At 39.7% G+C, this 23,101-nt stretch overlaps 1 protein-coding gene across 1 annotated transcript in view; it reads right to left on the reverse strand.

Moving 5' to 3' along the window:
- PEX14 (peroxisomal biogenesis factor 14) overlaps positions 1-23,101 on the reverse strand; it is an 80,167-nt gene that overhangs the window by 16,327 nt on the left and 40,739 nt on the right. The window contains exon 5 of the mRNA XM_075721729.1: positions 913-1,035. Within this exon, the coding sequence (XP_075577844.1) occupies positions 913-1,035 (123 nt within the window). The remainder of the gene's footprint in view (positions 1-912; positions 1,036-23,101) is intronic.

Genomic DNA, 23,101 nt, shown 5'->3' on the forward strand with positions numbered 1-23,101 from the left:
ATCTTTATTAACTGTTTATTATTATTTGTAACCTGATAGCACTCTTAAAACTCATTCATACTGGGGGTCCATTGCGCCAGACCTTCAGCTCACACACAGCAAGTCACAGACTAAGTCCTGAAGACCTTATATTCTAGCTTGCTGTTCGTGCTGCAAATACACCTCTTTCAAGTAACTGTTCAAGGCATTAAATGTCAGAGTTCAAGGAGCGCCTGGAAGACGCTCTTAGTCATATGGTTTAGTTTTAGGTAGTCCTGCGAGCAGCAGGGAGTTGGACTCGAACCTTACGGGTCCCTTCCAACTCGAGATACTCTATAATTCTATGAACTGATCGGTTGCTTGACTAGTTAAGAAAATAAGTCCGCTAACTAAAATACAGTCCTTTGTGATGATACCCAACAGTTTACTGAACAGAGTCCACTGTTGCAATAACAAAAGATGTAATAGTGTTGCACTTTTATAGCACCTTCTATCCAAGAATCTATCAGCTCTGTCATATATTCATGATCTAAATATTAGAAAAGCCTACTGATGAAGGGAAGCATGACCTTCAGTTTTAGAAGAGAAGACCAAGTCCTACGTTGACTAAATGCTTTTTTCAAGACCTTATAGTGGGTCATAATCTGATCTGTATTGACTATACACCTTCAGGTCAAGAGGTGTCATAGGCTAGTATGCATGACATTTGTAGACGATGATCATTTGTATCTCATTTTCCTTGTGTAATCTGATCCTGTCACAGGCATCAACAGCTATGAAGTGCATTCAAAGTAACATTTGGTGTCCGATTCTGACACAAAGTATGGCATTAGTTGAATTGAAATCTAGGATCTGGCACAGAAATCTGTGAAATTGCTGCAGAAATCACTGCAGACAGCAACAGGACCAGATGTTATTCAAAGTGTTACTTACTATACACCACAGGGTGAGAGGGCTGAGCTGGCACCAGCTGTGCAGAAGGACCTGGGGACTGTGGCTCATCCGTGCTTGTGCCCGACTGCTGGAAAGCCAGGTCAATTTCTTCATCTGTCAGGCCTGGGGGAGCAGAGGAAATGAAATCAGTTTAGCACCTTTACCCACTTGATGCACGCATAATTAAATTCTCAAGCCAGGCAGAACCCTTTCAAGCTGCAAAGAATTTTGGCACTGACTTGAGCAGTAATGCCTCCCCAATTTTGGATTCACTGGAATGTCTCCCTCTCTCTTTCTCTGTTGCAATTTAACCTTAAGCGACAGAATATTAGCCTCAACGCTGCTTCCAAATGTGGCTCATTCAATTTCCTTAATTTATCCTTGAGTTTATTGCTGCTTTTGAAGTAGCTTTCTATTGCAATTCTCCATTCTTCCCCCAAAAAAAAGATACCATCAACTGCAAATGTGGCTCATTTTAATCTGTAATGGTGTAAAAAAAAAAAAGAGGGGAAAAAACTAACAATAATGCATGAAAACAGACAGGGAAACAAAAAACTAATTATTGGGTTAGACGACTAATTAGTCTAGATCGTTTCCGAAGACGGGAATAATTTGCTTTATTTTATGACAAATGCAGAAATAAAAAGAAAAAAATCAGGACTGACTGTGATTAGTATGAATGGGACACAGAATGTAAGGAGGAAATAAAACTATAACAAAACAGATCAAAACAAGGCCAAGCCCAAACTTTCAGCTTAGCATTGCTCCGGCCTATTGCTGCATGATTAGATTGCCCTAGGGCAGCCTGGTTTTTATTTCACACAGAGCTGCGGTAACACTGCACACATGGTACATGTTGGTGCAGTCACTCCTGCCATCAGGAAATGCCAGGATGACCATCTGTAATTGGCCACAACATATGGAAAGGATTTGGCCAACAAGGGGGAAAAGAAAAGCAGCTAAAGGATTCACGATGACCAGCATCTGTGAAGAAAGAAGCACAGCTGGATTTCCCCCCCCACCCCAACAGTAGAAAACATCCTCTAGAAAAAGAATTTAGTACTCAGATGGCAACCATGATGTGGGGCCTGGACAGCTGTGGATTATTTGTTATGTTATTCTCCTGCACAGAAGCAGATGGAAAGCCAGTGTCCCTGCTATGAGCAACATGTGAAGTGATTCAGGACCTTTTACTACACATGCAGCATGTATGCAAAAACATTCAGAAAGGTTGGAAGTGAGAATACAGATTTAAGGAAAGAGATTTAGAGGAGAAGAGACAGACCACTTGATTCTCACACAGCTGTAGGGACTGAGCACAGTGAGGAAAACGGTATGAATGTGACAGCAGTGGGAGAAAAACAGGGGAATACTTTCTCTCCATCACCTCCACTCCATTAAATATTGCTGGTAGGTGAAATTCCTAAACTTAATCCTTTAAAACACTCAGCCCTTCAACATTACAGGGAGATACAATATAGAAAATGGCCAGGCTTCTGGCCACATTACCTAAGTTTCAATAAGTTTTTTTCAGGATCTTAAACTTCACTGCATACTGGGGGTCTAGACAGAATAATCTGTAGCACAAACAATATTGCCAGAAATAAACACACAAGTCTGTCTCAGAACTGTTATTTAATATCATAATGCACTGACACAGTACTTCTGGTATTCAGAAGGCTTTGTAACTATTAACAGATCTTTTCCCTATTCCTGTATGTGCGAAAGCGTGAGTTCCTGTGAGTTACTATTATATCTACTCTACGGTGCAGATACTGATGCACAGAGAAGGTAGGTGATTTCTCTAACGTAACAGAATATTGTCAGTGTCAGATACAGTATCAGAAATCTGAAGTCCCTGATCTCTGGTCCTGCAATCTGACAAAATCACCCCTTTACTTGTATTTGACGCATGCCTCAACTAGTGAGGAACCAAACCCACACATAACAGCATGGAACAAGACTTGCACTGAGAGTAATAAAAAGCACATGAACACAACTCAGCCTACTGTTCTAGTCACAAAAGCAATATTTATGGTGTCTAATCCATGTTAAAAAGCGAAGTCCTAATCAGAAAGAAACTGTTTGAACCAGCTCCTAATTATCCAAGGTAGGAGAAAGCATAAACAGATGCCAACACGGCAGATCGCTAGCAACTATGGAATTTCATAAACATGGAGACAATATTAGCTGCTGGCTGCAAATGTGGCTCCCACTAGAATAGGACATTTTGTTCTATTTCCATGCAAAGATAGCAAATCTGATAATATTTAACACTTAGAAACGTACGGAAGTTACGGAGGTTCCTTACTTCATTCTACAAAAAGAGCAGGAAACAATGCTTATTGTTTCCTAACCATACTGCCCCTTCAATTCTCATCCTGTTGGAGAAAAAAACCTAAAATCTTCTGCAGATAAAATGCACTTTCAGGATTATTCTGGTCTTGCCAACTAGTGACACACTCAAGTATCACTATTTCCATTAAAACCCTGCTGTACTGTGAAGAAAAAGCTGATATGAGTGATAGAATGATGGGAAACTTCACATTTGAGATCCTGGTTTGAATCCTGTTCAAAGTAGCGCAAATTAAAATTCTCATTATTTCCCTGGACTATTCTGCTGCCTTGTGAAGTGGTCTCGTTCATGGTACTAGTGGCATTATGCAAAAGAACATCACAACTACATCCCTTCTTAATTATCAGAAGACTGGGAGTGCCATCACCTTGGAACGCCTCCTTTTTATTCATCTGAACAAGATGTTTTTAAGGCCCTGTCATCTTGGCCTCCAAACATCAGGGGAATAATCTCTCCTTAAGCATATGTATGGAGTAAGTCTGCACTGCAACCAGACATCTGTGGATTCACAAATATACCTGTCTTCACGGTTGTCATTTCTCACACACACTAACAAAAATGTACAAGGTATTCTAAGACTGTCCTCAAGCAATTATAACTAACTCATCAAAATTCCCTTTGGACTGAATTTTTTTCAGATTCACCACCTACACACATGTATGCACACAGTATGAGTTTTCCATGCCCCAAATTATTCAACCTCGAGATATTAATTATGTAGAAAAGTGGGAATTTCTAAACCAGATCAAAGTGTCATCTGTTCCTATATCTCACCTTGCTTTATTTTACCACAGTCCTTCTATCACTGCATTATATAAAAAAGTATCCGTGCTCCATTCATTGTTCTAATCTAGCAGGAAGTTGGTAACCCCACTTCCCTTGGATGCAAAAGCAGTGCCACGAAAACTGAAGCTTTGTGTCTAATATAAGTCTCAAATAGGTATGTCAAGGAAATCACCTCAGTTTAACAGAAGAATTGCTCTAAATCCACTTTCTCAACACTTTGGGAAACAAATATCTTAGTTCTGGAGTTACAGCAAGATCAAGACCATGCAGAACGCAAAAGGTTAAAAGGAACAATAAAGGAAACTGCCAATTGTAAGTGAATTATATTTGGCTTTGAAAGCTGAGCCACGGCTATATTATAAAAGGCATCTCTTTGCGTTGTTTACCATCACCCTGACTAATGCAGACCTTTTTTTTTGTTTTAAATAATCTCATGCAAATTAGACACACACTTCCTTCCAGTTGATTGCTATCTGCAAGGAATAATCTAACCGCAGAGGGTACTGAGCAAGGACTGAGCTGAAGAGAAGGATGCAAGGAAACTGTCTTCATAGCCCTACAGAATGCAAACCTATTCCCTTCCCCCAACCATCCATTTCATTCCTCTACAGCACCACAGCCATTGCAAAGAATTAGTCATAATTTTCACAAAGCCTTAAAATTTCCTCTTCAGGCTTCAGGGTGTTGATTTGAATAACCCAGCACCCATTATTGTTTTGCACTCAAAGGTTCTTGCTGACCCTCTTTTGTGATTGTCACTGCTGCCACTCAGTTTTCAGGGATCACTCAGCCCCTGTAAATTGTAGTCAAACACAGGGACAGAGCAAGTCAGACAATAAAATGGGTTGTCGCAAACATCTCTTGGAGCGTGCACCTCAGGTATTGTATAAAAAACTCCTCTGCCCAAGAACTTGTGAGACTTGACTGTTTGTTTAGGCCCTTTTGTAATATCTACTACTATTTCATATAAGGATCTCATGTACATCAAAATACTGTTCCTCTTATGACCACTCTGAAGTAGAGGAGTACTGTTATCCATATTTCACAGATGAGGAAGAAATGAGACGTACAGATATGAGATGTGCTCCAAGGTCAGAACCAAACCTCTGACAGAAAATAAAACTCAGGAGATGTGAGCCCCAATCCATTGTTTTACCATAAATCCATTCTCCTCTATTTTCTGGATGAAACACAGTAGCAATAATTGCAATGCAAAACCCTTACATGAGCTTAACTAGATGAGCCACTAAGTTTTTCTTCTCCTTCTCCGACACAGGCTCTGACATTTCAGTGACAACCCTTTTTCCCATCCTATCCACTGAGCATATCTTTTTCTTCATTATGTTCCTCCTTGCATTGCTCAACCCAGTAATTCATGCAAGATTTTCACAACTTGAAGGCAACATTAGTTTTAGGGAGAACATTTCTGGCTAGGAAGAAATTAAGAATTCTGCCATAATAAGGAAGGGTGGTGGAAAGAATTAGGTTCCTTTTGTGGGTTTCCAAAGCCAGCTTTATTACCACTCTGACAGACCACCCTGGAGCAATGATCACACCTACCCTTCTGCAGGGACAAAAGGCAGGGGAGCGGTGTGGGGCGGGGGGTAGCGTCTGTTGTTTTCCTCATACATGCCCACACTTTCTATTAAGAAGAAAACAAAACAGAACCGGACAACTTGTTTAGCTACAACAAACTATACAACTACCCGAAGTTAGTGCACGGTATGGTATGACTAAAAGGAAGATCTACTGGTAGACACCCTGAAATAACATTACACTCCTGTTCCTGGAAGCCACTGAGTCAACTCTGCTCAGAAAGACCATGGCCACATTTTAAAAGAATCATCATAAAAACCTTCTGGGATCTGATCCAGACTAATGATTCCACCTGTTCATTCAGTTACATGCAGTGCCGGGTGATTCTTTTATCGAATGTTTGTCCTATATCCTACTCTGTCCTTAGTTGAACACATTGCAAAAAGGTCAAAAAGGCATAGTCTCCCAATCCATTTTCTTTCACACATCTTGGTTCCTGGGGCATTCACAAGGCCAAGCCCAACCCAACATTTTAACAAAACCTAGGGTCTCAGAAACACCACTCCGATTTTTTTGCCCTTCATTTACATTAACACACTGTATTTGAATGTAAACATCCTGCTGCTGCACTTGCAGCTCAAACTGTGTGTAAAGGAACCTACACATCAAAGGGCAATTGACTGGTCTCAACTGCCAGGCCAAAAAATGCAGAAATAAAAGTAATTTGAAAAGTTACTGAAAGGGCTTTGAATTCTTGCAGCTTTATTCATCTACAAGACTGTTAATTATGCAGTTGCAACCTTTAAGAAACATTATATACTTTAACCCATTAGGGTGACTAAGCAGCAATCAGAACTGATAAAGGTGCTCTAACCTCAGCTGCGCAGTACTAAAGTAAGGCAGGCAAACCTGACTGACAGTTCAATGCTAAGAATTACAGAGAGCCAACCAGGGAGGAAAAGGTTAAAATAAAAAGTATTTTGGCATAACAAATATAAATAAATAAATAAATCTGGCAGCAGTTTCTCTTCCTGGCCAAGCTTTTTGGAGTCTATAATAAAATGAAGTGTAATGGAGGAGAGGAGGGCAATGTCAGAGGGTGAGGGTTTGGGAGAGAGGTTGTTAAGTATCTCCCTCTCCTCAGCTGTGTTTACTCCATTTACAGGACCCCAGGTGATTGATAGACAGACAAAAGAAAAGCAAGCAGATAGTAACCCCCCTCTGAGAGCATCAGTAAAGGGGATAACTCCTGACACCATGTAGAGCCCCAAACTCTCCTTAGCCACTTGTAATTAAAAAGACAGAGCAAGATATGCAAACCAGAGAAAAAGTAAAAGAGGATTTTTTTTTTATTTATTATTAACATTTTGTTGGAACAGTGGAGTGCAATAAGGACTCTCAGAGCCGTTAAAAGTCGTTGGGTGACCTGCAGACCCCTATTTCCCAGAGCCTTGTATAAAATTGAATTTTTTAAACATAAATTACACGTAATGACGACACTGTAAAAACTAACAGTAATGGAAAGCTGTGCTGTATTTCATTAGCCTGTATTATTCCGTGCCACCTGATCCAGCCGGGCCTTGTTTATGAGTTAGTGTGTTAGCAGATGCCGATGGAAGCATTTGCTTCGACCTTGCTCTTCTCATTGGGGCATGAAATTACGACGGCAGCACCTTGATATTACAGCCATAAATACAGTAAACTGCAAATTTAAGCCAACGGCTCCTATTGTCTCTGAACATAAAGCTGATCGGTATTTATTTAAAAGGAGAACGAAAAAAAATATTATATATCACCTTGTTTATGGGTCCAGTCCCCCCCTTCCCCTAATCTGCCTTACTCACTTGGTTAAATACTAAACAAACAAACTAAATCCTCCCTATTTTCTACTGATTAAATATTCTTATGAAATGAGTATTGTCTTCAGAAAACTGGATCAAAGTATTTTCACTCTGAATAAGAAAGGGCAAGTGACTTGCTTAGCATGTCTTGGAATGGAAAACACAGGAACAAGTACTACAACTTTTCTTCTCAGTTTTCTATATATGAGAAGTTCAAAATGTAAAATGAAAAAGTTGCTTCTGGTCACTCATTCATGTTTGTGTGTAACATGTATGCATATGCACATGAGAGAGAGAAAGAGAAATATGTTTCCTTCCAGTTGTTTTCTATTTAAAAATATCTCCCTTGTTAATAGTATTTCAAAACAAGGAGGAAAGATATAGAAAAAAAAATTGCAGTAAGATTAATGGGAGGGGGGTAAAACGCGTAGGATTCCTTCTCTGAGGTAGCAGGCAGCAGGGAGAACGCCTCATTCTCCGATGGGCATTTTGGGTAAATACCCCTGTTCACTGACAACATACCCACTAAAATTTATTAGAGGGGAAAAAATCAAACACAAAGGCAAAAGGACATTGTAATATCACAAAGCATATCACAGCATAAATCACAGCATTATAAGTCATTGCAAATGTATTTCACTGGTAGTTTCAAGTCAGGGAAAATACAGTTTCACTTGTAGTAAGAGAGGTCAGGTCTTCCTCTTCTAATGTAAAGTAAGCTCCTTGCTTATATAAAGTATGTTATCTCTGTTCCATGTAGAAAAAAAGGAAGGGATAACTTTAAGTAAAAGCTCCCAATACTAAGCTATATATTTCAGGGGCCAAAGCACTAAGAGGAGAATATGAGGAATGACATGCAGGACAAAGTGGCTGGATAATGGGACTCAGACTTGGGATTCTGAAATGCAAAAGTCCTATTAGATGCAGTGCCATCACAGCCTTAACAGGATTTGGATGCCTCATTTCTGAATTAATCTACAGCAAATCTTCAGGTAGCAGACACCATAATTCAACAAGCACAATTTTTGCTTCACAAAAAGTTCAGATCACAAAAAAGGCAGACAGCAACATGACTCTAAAGCAAGAAAGCATGCCCAGAAGTCCTCAGTCACCTGAACTGCAGAACCATAAGTTTTGTTACAAAGCCCAGTTAAATTCCTACACAACAAGCATATGCAAAACCACAGCAAAACATCAATTTTGGGTACCTTCTTCAGAAGACCTGTCTATTACAGAGTCATTCTGAGAATACCACGATTGGCAAAAAAGACAGAAGAAACAAGTCTTCCTGTAACATAAATAAAAATCTCTCCTTCTAAAAAAAGGGGGAAATTTTATTTTATCATCGTCTATGGGTTTTATTTTTAGGGCTCTTGCCTTCAGCTTTTCTTTTCTCATACAAGCAGAAGAACAATACCTGATAGAAAGCCTCCTTTGAGTGGACAACAGTAGAGCGAGTCCACCTGTCTACTGCACCACTAGTGATGAAGAGACAACGCATGTGACTAAGCTGGAAGCCAGTGCTGTAACATGGGAACACAGGACATCCAGTTCAGCCAGTACATGATGTGAGAACACTACACAGAAAAAAACCCTCTGCATATTTGAAATTATTTCAAGTTAGTATCTACCTTGGGGTTTGAAGGCTTTGAAGACTCTATGCCAGGATGCCAATTCCAAGGTAGTTTATCAGGAATAAAACATAACCAAGGCTCTGACATTTGTTTAAAAGAAGCCCGTATATGGCAGAAAATCCAGATAATGGAAGAGACACTACTCTAGTAACCATAGTGCTGTCACAATTTGTTACCACAACTGACAGCCTCCCTAGAAATAAAACTATGCATTCAGAGAAAGCAACCATCAGATACACTAAACGGGTAAGTTTCCAAGCATACCCAACCTGTGATCTGCAAATGCTTGCTGTTATTCCTGCAGAGAAACAACTCTCATGGTGGTGGTTCCTGATCCTCATTACTTGTATTATAATACTCCTTAGAGACCCCAAAAGGTATTCACTGTGCAGGTATCGTGCCAGCTACTGTGCAGAAACCAAGTAGAAGGCAGTCAGGCCCAAGGCATTCAACAGTCTACGTGAAGGAAAGACAGGTTGGAAAATAAAACACTGCAACACATAAATGAAGTAACTTACCCAGAGTACACAGCAGGTCTATGAAATTTCCTTTCTATTAAATTGGGAACTACAACAAAAAACATTCATATAGAGGTAAAAGGATATTAATTTCTTCTGCAAGTTCATTTCCAAAAGTAGAACAGTTTGGTACACGGCACTTCAAAAACCTAGAAACTAAACTTCATTACCAAAACTTACCACAAATTTTAAAAACAGCAGCGTCAGAAAACGTTTGTGTTTCAGATCCATTTACTTTGTGTGAAAGAAAAATATTTTGTTAAGCAGCTTGTGGAGCAACAGTAACAAAATGATTGGCCTTTGCCTACTCTTTGATCTGTGATAACATCTTTAGGAGCTTCTAAGGAGAAAGCCAGAGGTTGTCTTAAATTTGGGTAAAGTAAAACATTGGCAATATAGGAGGTTTGGTTTTGATCTACCTTTGGAACTCCAATTTTAAACTGTATTTCCAACAACTTGAACCAGCACGTCACAAGAATTCTGGCACTGAAGTAGAAGGAGCTGGCCTGGAGGATCTGCAGTCGACCAGACATCTGTAACTCCAACATCTCCTTTGTTAATGCAGCAGAGAACAACCAGGCCTTTCAGTGGTATGGGCCTGAACACGGTCTGTATAAGCAGACTGGCCCTAATGGGGAATAACTCCAGATTAGAAGTCACTGCTGGTCTGTTATTACCGGACTAGACTGGCTTGCAATTCTAGAACCAAACTCTCTTTTTCCCCAACTCTGCGTTCAAAAGAAAGGAATTGTGTAAAAGAATTTCAAGCCATTATAAGGAATTCTTTACCCAGATTTGTCAGAATATCTGAAGGATGACTTGGTTTTATATATATGTAAGAATGAGAAAGTCTGTCCTGATGCACCATTCCCAGTTCCTTATATTACTCCGGAATTACTGGTTGCCCCAAGCACACTAACAAGAGCATCTGGATATTTCCTACATTAGACAATACCCGTCAGAGAGTAGCCTCTGCAGACTAAGATTAACTGCAATGTAAAGAGCAACTTGCTTCAATGTTATTTATTTCCTCTTTTCCTTTCAAAACTTTAAACTTTAGAAAGGAACAAAACAAACCCATTAGTCCAGACTTATCACATGAAAAATCATATAAAGTGTATACTAAATGAACTTTTAGTGTTTGAAGAACAGACAGAACGGAACACTGAATATGCAGTACGACAGTGCATACTGTGTACTCCCTCTGTCAGGAAGTTGCTACAAGGAGCATGGAGAACAGTAGCTACAGCTGCATGTTTCTAAGAAAACGTAAAAATACATGGAAGTATGTATGGAAAAATATATGGAAATGTAAAGAAACTAACACCGGGTGAGGAGCCATGAACACAGGAGCTTAAGTCCTTTTTCTGACAGACATTTTCTCACAACCTTACAGAGTGTCTTTGCTCCTCTAACCCAGTTTCTATAAAGTGGAATCAATGTTAGACACCTAGGAGTCAGGTATCATCGCACTGAGAAGATAAGCTCAATTAAGAAAAATACATCTAAATACTACATATTTGATTATTATGGTACAAATGTTTCAGGTAAATCTGGTTTGCACTTCCCCCAGAAAGACAGAGACGCTAATACACTATTATAAAAAGACATGTCAGCAAGTATTCATTACAGATTATAAATCACCCTCGTTCTTCTTTCTTTTGTTTTAGAGAAATTTTTTTACATGCCATTAAAATATTGTTTGCTGAATGCTACTACAAAGCTAGCCACCTGTAAAATTAAAGGCTGATGCTGCCAATAACAGTGTTGAAATACCTTCTGTTTAAAAGGCAAACCTACTTTGTAATTTTTAACACAACTGTATAAATATTTCTCCACCCACCCTTCACAATTTTGTTGGTTACATCGCGTCCATTTAGACAACAACCATCTATGTCATCACACAGGATGTTAATCTTGGGTGGAGAAGAAAGAAACAATAGCAAATGCACTTTTAAGAAACCAAGATTACATATTCAAGCAGGGTCCTTCGTGATAAAAGAAGAGTGAAGACAAAAAACATTAGGGGACAAGTCAACAAAATAGCCGAAGTTTCAAAAGATCATTTTTCATTTTTTTTGTTTGTTTATTGTTTTTTTCTCCCCATGCGCCTTGAACAGCTCTTCAGAGTTCTGGAGAAAATTAAAGGAGTCTGGATTAAACGCCCAAAGGACGACTAATGCTAACAATACTAAAAATAACGAGGTTAAGTGGTGGAAAAACTATGGTGACCACACACGGAGAACTGGAGTGGTAAGGTAGAAAAGGAGTTTCATCATTGCTCCCTCGGGACATGCACAGAACATACTAACTGCTTCTAGTTCTCTAGGGTTCCGATTACCATGCCAAACACACCTCCAGAGTTTCCTTATTAGTATAATAAAAAGCCTCTACACATTTGGGTTCTATTCCCAGCCTTGCTATTGACCTTGTGTAGGTCATTTAACCTCCATCTGCCTCAGTTTCTACATCTGTAAAACAGGAATAATATTACACAATATCCTCTGTAAAACGTTTGAGACTGACACCGACAATTATCATGTACAAAGACTGACAGTTTTGAGAATCTATACATACATTATACGCATTTGAGCTATGTAAGGCATTTGCAACAAATAATTTATTCAAGTAACAAGGTTAGCCTTTTTTTTTTGTGCTTGCAGATCATCTTTGGAAACAATTCCAGATTTCCAGCTCTCACCAAACTACACAAAGACTCAAATTCAGGCTTTGCTTTGACCGGGTGCTAAAATACATGGCACCTCTCTGGTCTCCTTTCGGCCAAGTGTTGCCCTCAAAATCCAGTCACTGGCATTGAATGTTCAAAATGGAAATATCGAAATATCTATTTTTTTTAACACTTGTTGTCTTCTAGTGCCTCACAAAAGTTCCAGCCCAGGAGTTAAAACGGGAGTGGCTACACAGAATTCACACAGAAACTGGAGTGAAGATTAAGAAACGTGGGCATGTTCCTGCAACGTAACACAAATCAGATCAGTAGGTGAAGCGGCTGAAGCAGCTGAAAAACTTGCTACTAGTATCAACTGCTACTGTATCAGGACAGCTCTTGGAGTTCCAGGCCTAGGAAATATCCCCTCAACAAAGGAATCACCTCACAAATAAAAAGGGAGTTTATAAAAATGGGAAGACAGTCCCCTTCTGGGCACTACATACGAACGTGTCTCCTGTCCAGGGTGCCAAAAGGCTAATTAATCAACAGCACTCTACAGGGGTGCCCAAAGAGCTTTTGACAGAGTCAGGGTCAATGATGAAGGGCCAAGGATGCACTTTGCAGATCCCTCTCTCTACGTAATTTTGCAGACTACAGCCTTGAAGCACAGGAATCATGCCAGGCACAGGTGGAACACTTGCACGGGAAGCAACCGTTGAACGTGCTGTTTAAGGGGCAGACCTCTGAGCAGCAGCTTCGTCCTTGGTCCCCCAGGGATGACAGCCCCCGCGCTCTTAAGTGCCACGTCCAACGACCACATAGAACAACTTACCCTTCACAGTCACCACAGCAGATGCAGTTCACCAAAAGGACTTGGATTCTTTTCTTGTCCTGTTTCCTCCCTGGTTTTCTTTTACTGCTACTCTTGTCTGTCTCAGATGGCCTAGCGTGAAAAAAGCTCTCCTTTTATGATGCAATATCTGGGACCAGGTGAGGCCCTGACTCTGCAGATAACCTAACAAATGGGCAAGAGCAGCCTGCATTCCTATTGACAGTGCACGTGCTAGTAAATACCAACCTCCAGGGTATTCTCAGTAAACACACCAGCCATCCCTAGCTTCTAAGATACACACACGCGCGCAAGCACTTGCTTTACCCGACACTGAACTCACACCTCACAAACAAATTATTTAACTACTCTATCCCCCAAGGAAGGCAGTGATCATTTCAAATGCAGCTCCCTGCTCGTCTCTCACATACACGCAACGGCCTGATAGGTTAAATGCTGCCATTTAATTACAGTAATGGAAGCTGCTATTTTTTGGTTCCCTTGAATCCTCTCTCACTCTCTTTTTTAAACACATACAGAGTCATCTTTTAAACATGTATTTTATATTTCCGAGTTTAACAGCTGCATTCTCCTGGTTACTTGAAGAGCAGGAGCAATGATACTCTGATATTCTTCTTTGTACCTCTGAGCCAGCTAGCCTTTTAAATGCCACATAAAAAGGAAGACGGCTTGGGGGAGATGCTGTAAGAAGGCATACATGCTAACACTGCAGAGGCCAATCTGCCCCTTCATTTGCTTAGATGGTTTGCGTTGATTTTATTGAATAAAACTAGCTTAACCTCCCCCACCCCCCCAAAGCAGCTGGGGCCTGGAGAGGATAAACACGAAAATGCTTTGAGTAATTTTACTGAAAATGCTATAAACACCAGTACATCACACTGACAGTATGTCACAGTATGGTTATTATTTTTATATATATATATCTATGACTGGGAGTCAGAATTATCTCAGATCTAACTGTTCTTAATACATCTGACTCAGTCTCCCCACCCAAAATGAGGATGGTATTTCCTCTGTTTCCCACTGAAATTTTGCAAACTGTTTGGAGAATGTAAAGGTCTAACCAAGAAGAGAAAATGTATTCAGAAGTATGTTAAATTAATCTTATAAGCTTGCCATTCCACAAAAGGTGTCACACGCTTAGTCAGTTAATATTTGTAGAGTACTTCGAATATGCAAAGTGGTATAGAAATATGGGATATATGTTTGCTAAATTCTTGAGCATGCTGCAAAACACTTTTTTTTTTCCTTGAGTGAATTCAGGAAGGGGCTGTAGGTGGCCAAGGACTAGAGGGGTTTATGGTTAGTTATTATTGAAGGAGGACAGGTAACACAGTATTACATGAGTAGCACAATAACTATTTGTGGATTTTACGTATCATATGGTGGGGCAATTAGAAAAAATCCAGAAGCAAAGCATAAGTACTTCCAAGTCAAAATAAATTCTTACCTATGCTAAGGCCACAACACTCCTAGAAAAATACCCATATTACACCTGTCCTCAGCTTTATTTGTCCTCTAAATGTGAAAAGCTTATTTATTTGTTCTGTGGCAGTTGGCTCACAGTCAGCCAGCCATCCATGCAGGGATATTGCCCATCTTCATTCTCTGGTACAGATATCCACTGGTATCTCTTAAGGATGGAATCTTAAAAGGTGAGGCAAGGCAGAGACAAAGACAAATTTAATTTTATCACCATAAAAAGGGACATTTCCACATGGGCAGCAAGGACATGAATATCATGTGTATGCGGGGGCGGGGGGATTATAAACGCATTTTTGGCGAAATTCAATAAAGCTGATTCCACTGCATAAGGTCAGCAATTTACTTTTAAAAAATGATATGATTGCAACTTTTAATATAACCCATATATTTGCTGCAAGATGCTCTAGAAGATTGTGTAATGTAACCACCCGACCTCTCCACAGGAGCAGAGATCACCCCATTTACCCTTTATTGTCTTGCTAAAAGCAATGCACATTTGCACGGTATGACAAAGTCAACAGCTTTTACTTCAGAGAGCCTCAGATTTCATTGAGAATGAATTCTCTGCTCTCCTCCTAGAGGAGTGGAGTCTCGCCTGGACTTGGTTCTATCAGAAAGAATAGGAAAGAATGAACCAAAGACTAAATTCCCCTTATAGCTAAGTAAAGAATGATTGTGCTCCAGATTAAAATTAAGAGGGAACGGTGTGTAGCAGAGAAGCAAATACTAGGATTTCATGTTCATGGGCACCCAAGACGTAGTTTTAAACAGGGTAGAAATGTTGTCTAAGGAACCTAGAGAATTATCTCATACAGGAACTTATTTTATCTTTCCTAGCAGGAAAGTATCATTAGGTCTGAGATGGATTTCAGCAGAAGAGCAACACAGATTATCCTAATTACCCTCCTTGTTTTAGCCCCAAGAGAGAAGGCTGTCTCTTTAGACTTAGAATACCAGGTTCATTCACAGAGCAGATCAGGAACTGAATTCCTTTACTTGCTCCAGGAAGACTGTGGGGAAACTCTGAGCTGGATGACCATGAAGAGCAAAGTCCTATCACAAAAATATTTTTATACAAATGTACATAGATTTCTTCAACTGTCTCAAGGTGAAGCTTGCTTCAAAGGTTAAAGCTGCAGGGCTGGATTAGGATTGCACGCAATCTGCCTGAGCCATGACATTCTGACATTCTAAAGTTTGCGGCTCTCCCCTCCCATACACAGCTGAACAAAGTAAATGTTCAACCTCTCTGCAAGTGTGGCTTTTACTGCAGCAAGCAACTTCAAAAATCACTTGCTGCAGCACCAAGAACTCCAAAACAAGCATATCAAAGCAGTTTATAAACAGAGCTTAACATAAATCTTACTAAGTCAATAATGCAAAAGGGGTAATTAACCCCATTTTACAGATGGGCAAGCTGAGAACAAGTAACTTGCCCACGGCCAAGCAAGCAGTCATATCTCAGATCTCCAATGCCTGCTCTTCGATTGCAACTACAGAAGTGACTTTCTTTTGGCACTCTGCATTTACTTTCACTTGAAAACATGATAAATAAATTACTGAATTTACAAGTCAGACTTAGGGTATGGGCCTTTTCTGCCCATCACTAAGGCTAACAATTTCAGGACTCAGAATATAACTGACTATTTTAGCATTATCTTCCAGAATAGACTTCAACTCACTCTGCTGTAATCATATTGGTTTTTCAATACTACCAGGAATGGAAATATTATTTTGACAGTAAACAAGGCAGATATGACTCAAAACACACTCAGTGAGCTATAGGAGTTAATTTTGCAAAGCCATTTTTAACGGCTCTTTTACATTACATAGTTACTGTCAGATAGCCAAGTGGAGAGACATCATTAAACCCATGACATTCCAATTATTTGTTAAAATTAAGCTTACAACCAATATTTTGTAGCATACACAACTTCCTGGGCACCAAACTGGTCTACTCCAATTTATCAATAATTTTCAAGCTACAAAAACATGGCAAAGGTGATTCTGGACTCTTCACTGAAACTGTGAGGAATTTCTGTGGCCCAGTAGAAACAGGAGATGTAGCACGACTGTTTACCCAATATACTCTAAATTAATCATCTCTCTTGTTCTGTGGAGTATAGATCTAAATGGTTCAAGATCACTGTAGGTTCAGCCTGAAGTGAGAGAGGAAGGACATTACCACTAATGTGACTTGTATCCTCTGTTATAGAACACATATATAGGCATCTAGAGGATATAAAATTTGGGAGTCGCTCCCTCAATGGCTTCTTCACAACATCATTAAACATCAAAGGGGTGCCTCGTGACGCACCTTCTCAACACTTCACACAAAAACCAAAGAGAAAGTCACTGAGATTTTCATGTTTTTAATATTAAATAGCAGAGCTCATATCAAAGCCCTTTAATTTAATCTTGCTTAAACCAACACACTGTGAAGATCAGTATGCCCTAAGTTTTCCATTTTTTTTTCTTCTGCTCCCTTTAAACAGGCCCAAGTAGGACTTTTTCCCTCATGTTCAGCAACATACTGAGTTCAGAGCCAGCAGTCTACAGTATTCAAGCCAAACGTGCAAGTACAAAACAGTGCAAGATGACAAGCTTGTTGGAGCTATCCAGTAACAAGAATGATGTATTTTTCCTGCTAGTGAAAAGCACTTCTATGAAAGAATTCTTTAGTTCCAAGTACATCTCATCAACAAACTTCTACAACTTAATAGAGAAAGTGTTTCTTCAAAAAACCCACAAAACATTCTGGAGAAAAGTAATGATGTCATAACAATTAAAAAACCATTTTCCCAAATATTTTCACTGTAATATTATGGTACGTATTATATTATTCTATCAATCTCTTTTATTACCAGTTACAATATTAAAGATTCCATTCTAATCAATAGAGTGATCCAACAGGTCTATAATATTTCCTTTTAAAAAAAACCTCTGTGATTTTAAATGTTAATCCCTATTCAATATAAAGACAAATTTCCAAATCTCAGAATTTCCAGTGGGATAGAAAGGTACTGTCCAACCTAGTTTCTAGATACTGTTGAGCTATAAAAAACAACTGTTACAAGACAATGAAATGGACACTGAGTACAGTGTTCTTCTAAAATAACAAACTCACTTGTAAGTAACTATAGTTTCTATCAAACACACGCACACTTTTCTTAATCATCTGGCTATTATAAGCACTAAAAGGTAGCAAACAGAAAGGACTGCCTTCCTTTGTACACTGCATCACACAGGTAGTTAGGCCTAAACTAATGTCAGGTGGTTTTCTGCCCTCTCTTGAACCACTAGCGACCGGGACAAGAGTCAAAGATGAGATATGAACGGATTTCTCCATGTGGATAGGGACTAAATAGATTACTTTTTCCAAACCTCCTTCCAAATCTTGAGGAATGATAGTAAAAGCTTTCTATCAGCTATGAAGATTTTCTTCCAAAACCCCTGACAACTCCAAAGAATAGCCATATCTGATTCCTCAGGATGTCCTACAGTTGATCAGTTCATCACATTTTGTTAGCACTACTGCTGCAGGTCTCTTATTGAGAAGAGAAGCCAAGAAAATCTGTAAAGTTCATGACAAGTTCAGGTAACACAAACAGTGGTAAAATTGATGGGGGAAAAGAGTCAGCATGATGAATAGGCTGATGCTGAACAGCAAGTGACAGATATGCAGACGGAAGACTGGCAGGACAGGGAGACATCTCCTTCACAGCAGATGGATAGAGATTCTCAATCATTTTCAGGAAGAAAAAAAGAAGGCAACTAATACAAAATACACAACTGTGGAACTAATTTCTGGATCATGAGCACATCTATTCTTCTGGATTATGAGACTCCAGCAGCAGAAATCTTCCCTGTGTGTTGAACATTATCAGCACTAGGCAAACATAGCAGAGTGCCAAAAATGGATGTGACTACCAATAATGCTGGTTCAGATAGGAACTGTTGTGAGTTTGTTAGCAGTGAAAGCATTCATTCTCTCACTCTTCATTCTTTGGGCCCCTAATAAGTTCCTTGGGAGACAACCAGATTTCCCCATTTATGGAGGGTTGTATTGACCCAAAGCTTGGATGGGAGGCACCTAAAGAACAACACATGAACAGGTACAGGACATACTTTTCTTTAACCTAAGCAAAATATTATAAGGCACATTAGCTGTCTTTCAAAGTCATAAACAGAGGCCTAAGCATCTTTACTAATTAAATATCCCATAGTGCTTTTCAAGAATCTTAGTAAATTTTTTACCCAGTAATTACATTCTCTATCCCTAAAGCTCCCTCTGCAAGATCACTTAGATAAAGCATTCTTCATTTCCTCTCCTAAAAACCACGTAGTGATGTTAAGCACAGTGAGATCTAGATCACCCTATATACACCATCAAACATGCTCCATGCAGATAGCTGCAAAGTTTCAATGGTTAATGGGTAAAATGTGCTCTGAGATCCTCAAATGAAAAGCATTATGAAAATGTAGAATGCACTGACTTCCGTTTAACCTGTACAGTCATTTCTGTAAGTCTACACAAGCTGTTAGACTTACTTTATGCTACTTGAACACCTGTTCCAAGCTTCTTTACTAACCAGAAAGCACACCCTCCCTGGTTCTACCTACACTAGTGAACTTTCTCTCATTAAGTGTTAAAGTAATTTGTTCTAGATGCTTAATACACTAAGTATATTTTTGCAATAAATCTTTGTTATCAGTATCTGAATTCCAGGTCTCACTTGCAGCTTGCAAGTGCAAGTGATGAGGTCTGCGCAGGCATTGGCACAAAACACTTACTAGACAGCTAGAGAACAAGTTACCCCATCTGCAAGTACAAAACAGGACAAGCTCTCACTCACACAATCAGTTGTGCAGTGAAGTTAAGTCTTCACTCCTTTTCTTCACCATCTCTTAAATCCATATTCTGTCAGCATGTCTGAAGAGAAGGACAAGTCATCTAGCATTCCTTGAATAGTCTACACTTACAGCCTAATCACACATTCTTGTACCAAACATGGTCATTTCTAGAAAAGCATAAGGTTTGGAAGGCCATAGCAGTTTGGCCCAAATAGGTATTTTGACAGCACAGGCTACTAACTATATTTTTGGTATGAGTTGTCACTGGACTCTATTGGCTTGCATTGTATTTTCTTCTCAAGGAAAAGCTTTGTAAAAACTGTTCGAGCCTCACTGAGACATGTTAAAGAATTAATTACAAAGTAAAGCTGAAGGAGAAAATTAATTTTGGAAACACAAGAGGTTACTTTTCTTTTCCTCCCTTTTCTGGAGGTGGGGGAGGAAAGGCAGTTATGTTCATCTTGATGCTGGGGGCAGGAGTTGGGAGCTGTCCAGTCGATAACCTGGCCATCAGAACAAGGTTTGTAATTAAAAGGTCAGTGACCTGGAAAGCTAGGGCCTCACTCTCAGGGCCTCTCCGTAATGACGGCGCTATTAAATTAAGACTGTTATGAAATCAATGCTAAAAAAGCTTTCATGGTAACGAGATTCCATTCAAGGACATGCAAACTGCCTCATGAAATGGACTTAAATTATAAAAAACAAAAGTAATAAAAGAGGGTTAAATTGAAATCTGCTGAAGAATTTACTTCCTTTAAAACCCTCCAGCAGTGGGCTGTGCCCCCTTCTCTCAGGTCCTCAACGTGATCCACTTGGGTTTCTTTGGCAAAGAAGGAAAGACAGGGGTTCAACTTCAAAGAATGCAGGCTACAGAAAAAGGAAGAAAATTAAGACAGTTTTCTACTGGAGATTCTGGGGCTGACAGCATTTGTTTCAAGGGAATTAAGTGTCTTTGAGCTCTGACTGGAAAGGGGCATGTACAATTAAATAATTTATTCATCTCTTCAGAAATCACCATAGCCTGGTGTCTTGACACTGGCAAAATTTTCTGGAACTCTGACGTACTGCAGAAAACTGTGCAAGACCTACAGGAAAACCTTGTGTAGTAACTCACTTCCTACCAGCCAAAGTAAAGAAACAGATTAGTAGATACAACATGCAAAAGGCTAACGCTTCCAACAACCTCCAACTCTTCTCACCAAGCAGAAGCCCATTATTACATATACATACAAAAGACCAGTCCAGGTAGCACATCTTCTGAAGACTGTCCAACCTTCTGGGTGGACATTTTCCCAGTATAACTCAACAACTGTATATTTATTTGCCCTAATGCACTTCTGTTCTCCCACAACCATAATTTCTGACCTCTTTGTGTGTTTCTATCTGTTGCCACAATCCCACTCTGGGAAGGCATTAGTATACTTGTTTTACAGATGAAGAGAACAAGCAACTAAGAAAAAAGTTTTTCATCCAGGATGACACAGTAAGTCTGTAACCTAGCAGTTTTTCCCTTCTCTACCCCAAAAGGCTAGCACCCTGAAAAATAGAGCTCCACATGCATAGTGCACTTCCACCCCCTTTCTCTATCTTGCCAGAAGTTACAGATTCAGAGTACAAAAAATTAACAAGCCACATGAGTTACCGGATGGGTAACTGAGCAGTACAGGACATCTGAGGCACAACAGTTAGATGACAGACACATTTCCACAAGGGTTTAAACCCCACATGCTGTCTAATTACTCCCAAGGCGCCGCTGATTCTGTGGCATGTCATCAGCAGAATCAGCGAGTTGGACAAAAAACAAACAGCATCTTTTTTTCCTTTCTTTTCTTTCAGATACTCTGAGGGGAAACAGCTGTTTTTTCCCTTCATCTGAAGAAGTTCATGATAAAAAGGAGGAAATGTCATAAATTACACAAAATGCCAGTGTAAGCTTCAAAGAAAATGATAAATGATTCTAATAACTTCATGTTTCTCATTAATGCCTCTGTATTTGGGAGTTTTAAAGTGCTTAAGACAACAGAGAAATCTCATCCAACTTTTGAAAGACCTTTTACAAATCCAGGACACTCTCACTCTCCCAACTGTCACCAACACTATCATCCCATGTACCAGAGAGAGCAGTTCAGCAAACCCCTGACCGGCAAGTAACCAGGAAAGCCTACTCACAGCCTCTGCAACTACTGTTTCACAAGAAACCAAACCCAGTGCAGCTGATGATCCTGAAGAAACTTTCATTTCTCACTGCACTGAAACGCATTAAACAAAACCCAGTTCCTATACTGAATATTAACTAACAGTAAAAGGAAATAAAATCTGATTGGCCTTTTTTAGGAAGGAGATGCTTATAAAAAAGAAGAAAAAAAATATAGTTCAAGGCCGAATCATCTCTGCAAGAATCAGAAGTGAAATTTCTTAGGCAAAGTTGGGATTGCAGGACCTGAAAGCTCACCCACGGCTAATGCTCCAATCTTTTGCCTGTAGCCTACACAGGCTGTAGCTGGGGTAGCGGAAGGCTCCTGCAGGGGCAGGGCACCTGGTCTTTTCCCTCTGCATTCACAGACACGAGGTGATCCAGCACCATCCTCTCTACTGCAGGAGTTTTTAACCAGGCTACGAGGAGTCATAGACCTCTCCTGTACAGTTCCACAAAAGTAACTACAAACGACAAGTTCATACACGGTGTACAACTATCTACAGATATGAAAATTCCCCTCCACCGAACAACTTCTGGGGTCCATAAAAAGATCTTCTATTGCAATTTCCGCTTGAAGAAACGTGGATCAGAGTAACTGCGAAAAAGATACAAGGGTACCTCTGTATTATTTCCTACAAAGATAATTTTTTTACTTCTTACTCTTGTAACTGAAATGGTTTCTCTACAGAAAATGCTTTTTTGACAGGCAGCAAAGACTTCTCTACCGGACAGCCTAACTATCTGTAAAATGGTGATGACAATGACTGTGTACCAGAGAGTAGGGGGAACAGCCTACCAAACCATGTAATCCCTCATTTACTCAGGACTAAACCAGCCACAACATCTATGTTTCAAGAATAATTGCCTCCATCTGCTAGAGCACATAGGTACCTTCTGCTCTCGAGCACTGAACAGAGGTCATGTTGTAAGCTCAGTGGTCAGATTCCATATGGACATACTTCCAGTGACTGCTGGGTACAGGCACTACTGGACCCTGCTCCTTCCTATCTCCTACTGTTAAGTTTTCAAACAAACAATTAGCACAAAGGGAAGGAGGGCTAATTAACAAACAGGAACAAACAAACAGCTCTACCGAACCATTTCTGCTCTTTAGTAATTATTAGCCAAGTAATTCATAAGAAGTATTAGTTGGGCCACAGTTTCTCTGTGCCTCCATCTCCCCACCCTTCCTCTTTTCCCAGTCAGGGATTTATTAAAATTAAACAGATTAGATGGAGCTCCTGATACTAAAAACTGTTCAGCGAAGCCTGCGGTGGGGAAGTGCAGAGCAAACACCAGAGACATTTGTCTCTAAATTGCTCTAAATACCTTCTGCAAATGAAATTCTAACCCAGCTGTGTTGAGAGAGAAAATGAGGAATAACTGGTCATTGTCAGCACAGAATAAGATCAGGCAGTTATAATATTGCACGATATACTGGGGGCTAAGGATCTCTCGGCA

Source organism: Pelecanus crispus, chromosome 15, assembly GCF_030463565.1.
Source record: "Pelecanus crispus isolate bPelCri1 chromosome 15, bPelCri1.pri, whole genome shotgun sequence".
Taxonomy (NCBI): Eukaryota; Metazoa; Chordata; class Aves; order Pelecaniformes; family Pelecanidae; genus Pelecanus; species Pelecanus crispus.